At 44.4% G+C, this 11,775-nt stretch overlaps 1 protein-coding gene across 1 annotated transcript in view; it reads right to left on the reverse strand.

Moving 5' to 3' along the window:
• HSPA4 (heat shock protein family A (Hsp70) member 4) overlaps positions 1–6,433 on the reverse strand; it is a 49,075-nt gene extending 42,642 nt beyond the window's left edge. The window contains exon 1 of the mRNA XM_046001204.1: positions 6,060–6,433. Within this exon, the coding sequence (XP_045857160.1) occupies positions 6,060–6,166 (107 nt within the window). The 5' untranslated portion in view covers positions 6,167–6,433. The remainder of the gene's footprint in view (positions 1–6,059) is intronic.
• Between the last annotated feature and the right edge of the window lie 5,342 nt (positions 6,434–11,775).

An 11,775-nucleotide genomic window follows, 5' to 3' on the forward strand; every position in this document is an offset into this window, starting at 1 on the left:
AGGTTCATATTTACTGACTCTAAAAGAAGTCTAAAATATACGTAAAGAAAATTTACAAAATATAGTATGTTCTTGTTTGTTTAAACATACCCACCCACGACCATATATAGTTGTAGAAGTCTGGAAAAAGGTACACAAGGATACACAACAAACACCAAAAATGAGAAGGACAAGAAACTTCAGCACTTTAGTGTTTTTACTGTTACAACAACTAAGTCAAGAAAAAAATGTTTTAATTTAGGAAATCTAATTAAGAACCTAATGACAAAGTTCCTGTCGATTAGTCTACCAATTTTGCATTCAAGATTGTATTTTAGCTCTTAAATGAGTCTAATGAACTACTTTCATAACTTCTACAATTAGACATATGAAGGATAATGGTGTAAGCAATCCAAGCTTTAGTCAGCAAATCAACTTTCCTTTTCTTTGAATCCAAAAAACTCAAAACCTACTGCTGTACTTCGCTCTATACAGCATGTAAAAATATTTACTTCACAGGAATACTTTTCTTGCACAAGTTAGGTATCAGATGTTAATCTTCCAGGGGCACCTGGATGGCTCAGTGGGCTAAAGCCTCTGCCGTCAGCTCAGGACATGATCCCAGAGTCGCGGGATCAAGCTCCACATCGCAACTGGCTCTCTGCCTCCCCCTCTCTCTGCCTGCCTCTCTGTCAACTTGTGATCTCTGTCAAATAAATGGGTAAAATCTTTTAAAAAAATTTAATTAAAAAAATAAGTAAATAGGGGCGCCTGGGTGGCTCAGTGGGTTAAGCCTCTGCCTTCGGCTCAGGTCATGATCTCGGGGTCCTGAGATCGAGCCTCACATCGGGCTCTCTGCTCAGCGGGGGGCCTGCTTCTCCCTCTCCCTCCACCTGCCTCTCTGTATACTTGTGATCTCTGTCAAATAAATAAGTAAAATCTTTAAAAAATAATAAATAAATAAATAAAAGATGTTACTCTTCCAGTTAACCAGAAAGTATGTACTTTAAGCTTCTGCTCTCTCAAAGGTAGCTAATAGTAGATATTTTCATCTCTTCAAATTCCTAATATACTGGGTTTTTTTGTTTAAAGATTTTATTTATTTATTTGACAGAAATCACAAGTAGGTAGAGAAGCAGGCAAAAGAGGAAGAAGCAGGCTCCCTGCTGAGCAGAGAGCCCAATGCGAGGCTCTGGGCTCCATCCCAGGACTCTGGGATCATGACCTGAGCCAAAGGCAGAGGCTTTAACCCACTGAGCCACCCAAGCGCCCCTCCTAATATACTGTTTTATTAGGAACTAAGTCCATGAAAATAGTAATATAAACAATTCACACACAGAAATTATTTCGTAAGTAATTCATTTCTTGTTGGAAGTAGGGCCCAATCCTTCAGTAATGTTTGGCACTCCATTAACACTTTCATTCCAAAGCTTTATGTACCCCTTCTACTATAATAATCCCACTAAATATAAAAATAGGATTCTCATCTGATTCCAAAGTCTACGATCAAATTCATCAACATGGATGCGCTCCTACTCCAAAGTTTATCTCAGAACCGCCCACACTTCCCTCCCATGCTACTACACTAGTAGAGAACATTAACTCCCACATAGACTAAATACTGCCATAAGCTAAGCAACACCCTACTTCTCTTCCCCTTCTCAGATAAACCCACTCTCCACACAAGAAAAAAGCCAATTATATTTTTAAAATTTAAACTGGATCAACTCCGGGGTGCCTGTGTGGCTCAGTGGGTTAAAGCCTCTGCCTTTGGCTCAGGTCATGATCCCAGGGTCCTGGGATGGAGCCCCACATCAGGCTCTCTGCTCAGCAGGGAGCCTGCTTCCTCCTCTCTCTCTGCCTGCCTCTCTGTCTACTTGTGATCTCTGTCAAATAAATAAAATAAAAAATCTTTAAAAAAAAAAAAAAAAGGTAAATAGATAAACTGGATCAACTCCGATTGCACCTAAATAGAAATCCTTACCATAATTTACAAAGTCCTGCCTAACTCCTCTCCAATCCACCTCACACCTTTCTTGCAAGTGGCTCAAGAGTAGTTATGATATTCTCAGTCAGTCAAGCGTGAATGCCTCAGGTCTTCCTCACTTACTGTTCCTTCTGCCTTAATCAACTCTTCCTTAGACCCACACACCACCTCCACGTAAATTTCTACTCATCCTCCAGGTCTTAACTTAAACGGCACTTCTTTAAGACCACCGTTCATCTCCATCATACATCCAATTAAAATTAGTCCCCCAGTCATCATATTCTGTACTTTCCCATCTGGACCTTTACCAGTTAGTCATTACATGTTTGTTTAGCATCTGGCTTCTTCTCCAGTACCCATGTACATGATGGCAGGATCTTGTTTATTTGTTCATAGTACCTCCAGTGCTCAGCACAATGGCTAGCATTCTGCAGGCACTCAGTAGTTGCTAAAATAAAGAAAGTCAGGGTGCCTGGGGGGCTCAGCGGGTTAAGCCTCTGCCTTTGATTCAGGTCATGATCTCAGGGTCCTGGGATCGAGCCCAACATCCGGCTCTCTGCTCAGAGGGGAGCCCGCTTCCCCGCTCTCTCTGCTTGCCTCTCTGCCTACTTGTGATTTCTCTCTCTATCAAAATAAATAAGATCTTTTAAAAAAATAAAATAAAGCCTGTTATTGGTGAAAAGTAAGGGTCTCTTCTGGACAAGAGTCAACTGGATCCTCAAAAGCTGAATCCAAATACTGTTACAGCCACAATTTGAAATAAGGTACTTCCATCATAGCCGACCCTCCAGAAAGAATCTCATTTCCACTATGACACTAAAGCAAACCCACATCATAGTCTCTGTGTACATGAAACGAAAATCCAGTATTGAGACTACTACAAAAATCAACCTTTCTATTTCTATCTCCTACTTAGGGACTCCAAGAATGAAATTTAAGCTAATCAAAATCATAGTTCAAAAATTACTTCAATGTATAGTATCCCTTGAAGTTCTTGGAAAATATAAAATAAGGGAAAACATAAAAAGAAAATCACTTAAAGTATTTAAATGGCACTTTAAAAAGAAAAGACTGTATTTATTTATTTGACAGACAGAAATCACAAGCAGGCAGAGAGGGAAGCAGAGAGAGGGGAAAGCAGGCTCTCCACCGAGCAGAGTGTCCGATTGGGGCTTGATCCCAGAACCCTGGGATCATGACCCGAGCCAAAGGCAGAGGCTTTAACCCACTGAGCCACCCAGGTGCCCCTAAATGGTAGTCTTATCACAACTTCATAATGTATCTAGTCACCCATCACCTAGTCACTGAGGCAAATTTAATTCCAATTTGGAAAGATTAATATTTTTTAATTGAATTCATTGTAAAACTGATGTAGCTGCTGTTTGTCTTAAAAAGAAACTGAAGGGGCGCCCGGGTGGCTCAGTGGGTTAAGCCTCTGCCTTCAGCTCAGGACATGATCCCAGGGTCCTGGGATCAAGTCCTGCATCGGGCTCTCTGCTCAGCAGGGAGCCTGCTTCCCTTTCTCTCTCTGCCTGCCTCTCTGCCTACTTGTGATCTCTGTCAAATAAATAAATAAAATCTTTAAAAAAAAAAGAAAACTGAACATAACAGAAAATAAAGACAACACTGTTAGTTCTAATATTGAGAATTCCCTTCCTTTTGGATGCAAATTCAAATGTAGGCAGGAAAGGATCAAAAGTTAAAAATGCCTTACTCAGTGCACCACCCTTTTTGATTTCTTGGTGAAGGCTATCTTTGCAAATGAAGAAAACTTGAATCTGGAGAGGAAGACAACATCAAATGGAAAATTAATGCTTAAAAAAATTAATGCTCGGGGCGCCTGGGTGGCTCAGTGGGTTAAGCCTCTGCCTTCGGCTCAGGGTCCTGGGATCGAGTCCCACATTGGGCTCTTTGCATGGCAGGGAGCCTGCTTCCTCCTCTCTCTCTCTGCCTGCCTCTCTGCCTACTTGTGATCTCTCTCTGTCAAATAAATAAATTCTTTAAAAAAAATTAATGCTCAAAAACGACCTTCAATGCTTAAAAAAACTCAGTATACCTTCTCTGGAATTACAAATTAGAATATAAAACCCACTATTGAAACTATAAATATGGGCACCTGGGTGGCTCAGTTGGTGAATCAACTGCCTTTGGCTCGGGTCATGATCTGGAGTCCCGGGATGGAGTCCCCCACAGGGTTCCCAGCTCCACGAGGAGTCAGCGTCTCTCTCTCACCTTCTCCCCTCTCATGCACACTCTCTCAAATAAATAAAATCTTTAAAAAAAAAAAAAAACTATAAATATGGAGTGCCTGGGTGGCTCAGTCATTAAGCGTCTACCTTCAGCTCAAGTCATGATCCCAGGGTCCTGGGATCCAGCCCCTCATCGGGCTCCCTGTTCAGCGGGAAGCCTGCTTCTCCCTCTCCCATTCCCCCTGCCTGTATTCCCTCTCTCGCTGTCTATCAAATAAATAAAATCTGTAAAACAGTAAAATAAAATACTATAAATATGGGGAACTGGTATGTAACAGCTAATGAGTACAGGATTTCTTTTGGACTGAGAAGAAGATTTTAAATTGATTGTGGGACATAGTTGCAGTTTTGTGACGACACTGAAAACAAACTGTACACTTTAAATGGGTTGACTGTACATTATGTGAATTCTCTCTCAATAAAACTATAAACTAATTGAGGGGTGCCTGGGTGGCTCAATGGGTTAAAGCCTCTGCCTTCAGCTCAGGTCATGAGCCCAGGGTCCTGGGATGGAGCCCAGCACTGGGCTCTCTGCTCAAGGGAAAGGCTGCTTCCCCCCTCTCTTTGCCTGCCTCTCTACCTACCTGTAATCTCTGCCTGTCAAATAAATAAAATCTTAAAATTAAAAAAAAACCACTATAAACTAATTGAGAAAGGGACATCAAACCACCTTTTGGTATGGGAGATGGATTTTCAGGGAAGCACCTTGTCCAGGTCTAAATAAGGGGCAAAAATTTTACAAGTAAAAGGAAAATGTTGAGTCTCTGAGCAGCAAGTTCACTGGAAGGAGCAATCTAGTTTAGCTACCCAAGTGCGGGAAGGGTGACCAAAGTTATGGGGGAAAAAAATGGGCCTTTGAACAGAAGCCTTTGGAACGTGGCAAATAAGAAAACCTAGAAAATAAGCTTCCTAAAAGATCTTGCCCCAAAAGAGGATAATGGATTGAAAAGTATCTCTACAGTCAAAAAGCATAATCTACCCAAGGAGAGACCTGAGTGAGTCATGATTTTTTAGAGCTGTGTCTATACTGGTCCCTTAACTTACTATACGTTCTAGAAGTCAAAGTGAACCCCTGAGTCATTCATTAACAATTGCGGCCAACACCCTGGCTGGAATGTATTAACTGTGAAAGTGGAACGCTGTTAGGTGTGGATGTGCAGAGAATGAAAGGAGAGAATGACACAACATAGCTCAACATACTGAAACGATGTGAAAAAGCAACGTGAACTCAAAAGCATTAAGACGACACTGACTTTATTAAGTACTTTTCTGGTAGCTGTGCCTTCCAGGCGGAGCACGAACCTCTCCCTGGTGCTACGGCTCCCTCTCTTCCGGGTGCTGCCCCGCCCCCACTCACGTGGGATTCTGGCCGCTCCATCTTCAGGCCGCCAGCAAACACCAGAACCCATTTAATTCAACTAACTTATTAGGCGCCTACTGTGTGCAAAGGTCCGAACTCTGTCGTAGGCTGAAAAAACGGCAGTACGCCCTGGACCTGGTCTCTGCCCTCTAAAACAAGAACTCGGTACACTATATATCCCAGGCCTGCCTTCCCTCCAGCTCCTACCCATGCCCTCTGCTGGTACGAGTACCAGCTCAGAGCCCTCACTCATCCCGCAGGCCACGGGGTAAAGGCCTTGCCGCTGGTGCAGACCCTCATGGAGAGTCGCAGCCACTAGTGACCTGACACCCGGCGGGGAGTTCTTACCCACTGGGCCCTCGGCTCCAAACAGAGGTGACTCCCCGGCTCGCGTCCCCCAAGCCGCGAGGGTCGGAGACCAGAGCAAGCGCTACATCCCCACCCCCCTCACCCCGTGCACGCGGCCGGACTGGCCCACACTCACGGCGTGCAGCGGTCGCTGTACTCATTAGCGATCGTCTCGATGCCTCCGGCGCGGGCCACAGCGACGTAGCAGCTCTGGAAGCCCAGGTCTATGCCCACCACCGACATGGCGCCGGCTACAGTTCGGGCTCGAGCCCAGGTCCGGCCGGCGAAACAGGACACGGACCCCGGCGGAGCTGGCGCGCGGAATGAAGACCGCGTGAGCCGGCGGGCCGAGGCTAGCGGAGGACGTGAGGTAGTCCTCGCGGGCGCCTAAGTCTCTGGGAAGGGAGCGGTAGCGGAGAGCGCTGCTCAGGCCGGCTCCGGCTCAGCGGCCGCAAAGGGGGCGCCGGTAGCGGGGGCGGAGAAGATCTCGAAAGATCTCGTCGCGACGAGACTAAAGCAGTAGCGCGAGAACTGAGAAGGAAAGGAATATTCTCGCGAGACCTCGGCTCAGTCGCTTTTCCTTCTGAGGTTCCGCCCCCAATTACGAAAAGCGGACGTCACGTTCAGGCAGGAGAAGCTGGGGAGGGGCTCAGCGGTTGAAAGATGGTTGGGAGGCCAACTGAGCCTGCGCACGGAGCCCGCCGCAGCCACACCTCACGGCGGCAGAAAGCAGTGGAGGCGCCTCCCCTTACAGAAGGAAGTGGGAAAGCCAGGTTGAGGCAAAATACTGAAGAGGCGCCATTGGCCTACTTCCGCCGTTTCTCTTTACAAAGAAACTTCCGGTGATAGGAACTCTTGCGCCTCTATTTGTGTTGCGCTCCCAAAATGGAAGCGCAAGCTAGTCTTCAAAGTCCAGAGCGCCCTCCCCTCTGGTCCCTACAGGGTAGGTCAGCCGGTAGAGGACAAGGCCGCCCTTGAAATGTGGTCCAGAGGAGGGCCTTAGGTAGGGGCTCAGTCGAAGTCCAAGACAGCGCCCTCTCCAGCGGAGGGCAGGAATCCTCTCGGTCCCACCGGCGAGGTTTTTTTTTTTTTACTCAGCGTTGCCTGACTGTTCTCTAAGACATTTGCGACCTTAGAGCCGACGGAGGGGCCAACAATACTTAAACCTTGAAATCCCCAGCACGTTCCAAGCACCTGTCCTGAGCTGAATGCAAGGGATACAGATGGATGACAGGCTTCCTAGATCGGCCCAGACCGGCCAGTGACAGGATTACTCGAGGCCAAAGAATCTTGAACTTTAGGGCCCCCCACTTACGAGTGTTCCAGGAGTAAACAGGAAGCCTGCTTGCCTTTGGAAAGCAACTCCTATATAATAAGAATTTCTGATAAACGGGTTGGAGAGGTTTCAGTGGGGGAATCTGGATCTCCCAAGTCTCCCGTAATTTGCTGTGATTTTGTGTGTGTGTGTCCTACATATTTATTTTGTGACTTTTTTAAAGGTATAGATGTATATGCTTCAATCCCTCAAAACCTGAAACCCACTGGTCACGAGGATAGCTAAAAAAAATAAAAGGAATCCCAGTTCAAGGTGGCACGGGTTATGCACAAAATGGGAATTAAAGATCTCTATCTTAAGGCTAGAACAATTGGATCATTTAATGAATGAGCCAAGAAGAAAGTGCATTTTCTCAAATCTGCATTACCTGCCTCACAGCCCCTCCCCCCCAACACACACCCCTCGGTCTCCTGGAGCAATGCCCAAAGGCCAGATTGTTTGCCTTTACACTTCCAAATTACCACACATTTCTTAATGTTTTGGCTAAACCAGTCCTACTTTGTCTTCAAAACCGAGTACTGAGTGCTACCTAGGGTAGGAGATTGAGGGAGATGGGTAATAATGGAAGCAGCAAGAAGAGGCCTTTGGACAAAGAGAACAAGGATGAACAGATACTCCGTACCCCTGTTCATAGCATTATTGACAATAGCCAAAAGGTGAAAACAACACAATAATCACTGATGCATGAATGAATTTTTAACATGGTATATACATGTGATGGAATATTATTCAGCCTTAAAAAGGAACAAAACTTTTAACACCTGTTATAGCATGGATGAACTTTAAAAATATTATGCCAAGTGAAAGAAGTCAGACAGGAAAGGACATTTTGTATGACTCAATTATATGAGGAAACTTTAGAGGGCAGTTTTAGCAACCAATCTGAACTATGGAAACCTGAATAACATAGGAGGGCCTGCAGTGACCCCCAATCCTCTGGCTCATACAAACATGCCCATTAGGTGACCCACCTCAAAACAGCCATAAGCCCTAGCTGAATGAGGGGTTACTTAGATTCAGACACAGGTACCAAAAAAGGAAAATTCCATGTGTTCCCTTACTCTCTCACTTTCCCTTTTTCACTACAGCCCCCCACCACTGCAGCCAGACTCTGTTTTGCTGTCCTGCCCACCACTTCATTGTGGTGTTTTTCAGTAAATTTCTACCTCCCTTGTTCAGCCTTGGGTGAATTCTTTCACCACCAGCCTCCACCTGATAGGACTGCCCCACGTTTGGTGGCCCCCATCCAATTGGGAGAGGCACAGAAATCAGAATAGGCAAATTCATAGAGAGAGAAAATAAAATAGTGACTACCAAGGGCTTGAGAGAAGGCGAATGAAGAGTTACTGGTTTTTGTTTGTTTTTAAGATCTTATTTATTTGACAGAGAGAGAGAGATCACAAGTAGGCAGAGAGGCAGGCAGAGGGAGAAGGGGAAGCAGGCTCCCTGCTGAGCAGAGAGCCCAATGCAGGGGATGCAGGGCTCAGTCCCAGGACCCTGGGATCATGACCTAAGCCAAAGGCTGAGGGTTAACCCACTGAGCCACCCACGTGCCCCTGAAGAGCTACTGTTTAATGGGCACAAAGTTTCAGTTTAGGATGATGAAAAAGTTATGTAGATGGATAGTACTAGTGATCACACAACAGTGCAAATGTACTTACTGCCACTGATTTGTACACTTCAAGATGGTTAAAATAATAAATTTTGGTTCTGTGTATTTTACCACAATAAAAAGGTTAAAAAAATTGACCTTGACCTCCTTCTGCCTTATATTTGTCTCCTACCTAGGAGGATATCAATGAATGCCAAGAACAGTATGGGCCTTCATGATGACAGAGAATCCTGTGTCTGTCTGCTCTGCATTACAAACACTGGGCAAACAGAGGCCAGGCTGCTACAGGCTGAAGTGAGTTTACCTAAAGTGTCACTAGGTCGGGATGCCTGGGTGGCTCACTGGGTTAAAGCCTCTGCCTTCGGCTTGGGGCATGATCCCAGGGTCCTGGGATGGAGCCCCGCATCGGACTCTCTGCTTAGCAGGGAGCCTGCTTCCCCCTCTCTCTTTCTCTGCCTGCCTCTCTGCCTGCGTGTGATCTCTGTCTATCAAATAAATAAAATATTTAAAAAAAAAAAACTTTAAAAAAAATGTCACTAGGTCTGGGAGCACCTGGGTGGCTCAGTTGATTAAGAGTCTGACTTCAGCTCAGGTCACAATCTTAGGGTCATGGGATAGAGCCCCATCTCAGCCTCCCCGCTCAGCAGCAAGTCTGCCTGTCTCTCTCCCTCTGCCCCTCCCCTGACTTGTTCTCTCTCTCTTTTTCTCTCTCAAATAGATTAATAAATAATCTTTAAAAATAAAATATCACTAGGTCCAGGTTATGAACTCTATCTCTGCCTTCCTTCTAGAATGTGGGAGGCCTCCCAAGCCTTTAACTGAACTGGCAAAAAAGTACAACCATATCTTTTTTGTGTTCCACGATCATACCTACCTACCTTATTTGCCTTGGCTCTGATTTCAGTGTAAAATATCATTGGCCCGGGGCATCTGGGTGCCTCAGTGGGATAAAGCCTCTGCCTTCTGCTCAGATCATGATCCCAGGGTTCTGGGATCAAGCCCCACATCGGGCTCTCTGCTCAGCGGGGAGCCTGCTTCCCCTCTCTCTGCCTGCCTCTCTGCCTACTCGTGATCTCTGTCAAATAAATAAATAAAATATTAAAAAAAAAAACATTGGCCCTATCAATCTTTTTAATGATTTATCCTTCTCAAAATAAAACATAACATCAGTCATGGAGAGTACTCATCCTGCTATAAATAGTTTCCTGGATCATCAAACTTATAGCTCAAGAGGCTATTCTGGGATATGTAAGTAAATGACGTCAGAAAAAGCTATTTAAGAATTCTGAAAAACCTAGGGGCACCTGGGTGGCTCAGTGAGTTAAAGCCTCTGCCTTCAGCTCAGGTCATGATCCCACGGTCCTGGGATCAAGCCCCACATCGGGCTCTCTGCTCATCAGGGAGCCTGCTTCTTCCCCCTCTCTCTCGCTGCCTGCCTCTCTGCCTACTTGTGATCTCTATCAAATAAGTAAATAAAGAATCTTAAAAAAAAAAAAAAAGAATTCTGAAGAACCTAAAGTGACAAGTTTCCAGGAATCACAACTGTGAAGCAATGAAGTTGCCAGAACATTTTATATTGAAGGCATCGTGGTTGCAGCACAACTTCCTTGCATTCAGCAGAGCATCTTGAGAATTTTAGAAGGAGGAAGTTGTTGCATGCCTTTCTCTGGTACAGTGATTAAATTTAGTTCTAAGCAACCAGGAATGTGTTTGTTTTAAATATGCAGTGTTAACAGACTGCCCTACATGAGACAAAAGATTTTCAGTTGGGAAGTCATAATCTTCCCTGCCAAGTGTCCGGTGGAACTGGGTCCTACACTCTGGAGCAGCTTCTGCAATTCTTTGCTTCAGGAGGAAGGTACAAACTCTCATAATGGTGGTTTGGGGCCTTTGTGATATCACACTGAGTGGATTAAGTGCCCTTAACCCAGCCCGCACTCCTTTCTTAAACTCTAAAATTCTAGCAACTCAATAATAATGGTAATTACCTCATCTCTATAGATTCTACACCATGTGCCAGACCTTGTGCTGGGTGATTTGGATATCATAATTCAATTAATCTTCATAGCAAACCCATTAGGTAGATATTATTTTCCAATTTGATAGATGAGAAAACAGACCTGGTAAGGTTAAGGAACTGGTTCAAGGTTACACAGCTCAGCTTTTAAAACTCCTGACTTCAACATTGGTCTCCTATAACTATGCCATTCTTTTTAAGTTCACGTTCTTAGTAAAGGGTCACTATACTGAATATGGAAACACAAAAGAGTAACAGGAGTAAAAAAAAAAAAAAAGAAGAGGAGGAGGAGGAGAAACAACTCAACCAGTCATTCATTGTAGACATTTTGGAATACATTTCTCCCTTTCGCTATTTTTGTTACATAGGATGTTTGAATTGAGTTGTGCTTTTTTAACATTAGGTTAAATCAACCTTTCCCAAACTGTGTTCCATGGGACAGTGTTCCATGAGATAATAACAGATTAATATTGCCATTTTACAGACACTGATAAGTCCTATAGAAAATCTGTTTAATCATAAATAGAAGTATAAACATAAGAAATACTGTTTAAGAAATAGGAGAGCACAATTAAGTCTCCTTTTCTCAAGTATTTTTCTAATCCTAATTCTCTTCTATCATTATAATTCACTTGTAAGTCCAAATTGGCTGAAATGTTAGGGTTGTTCCTCACTCTATCAAACTGTCTGCTTACATAGTAGTACCATGATCTCATTCTGAAGTCCTTCCCCAAACCCCCACTTTTTTGTCCTTATTTGGTCCGATGACAGTTATTTTATGTCTCCCGGCCATTATCAATCCCAGTCCTTTCCCTCTTTCTAATCTTAACATGATGAATGAACTTTGCACAGATTTCTCCAGTCCACACAAGCTGTTACCATCATGA

Source organism: Meles meles, chromosome 3, assembly GCF_922984935.1.
Source record: "Meles meles chromosome 3, mMelMel3.1 paternal haplotype, whole genome shotgun sequence".
Taxonomy (NCBI): Eukaryota; Metazoa; Chordata; class Mammalia; order Carnivora; family Mustelidae; genus Meles; species Meles meles.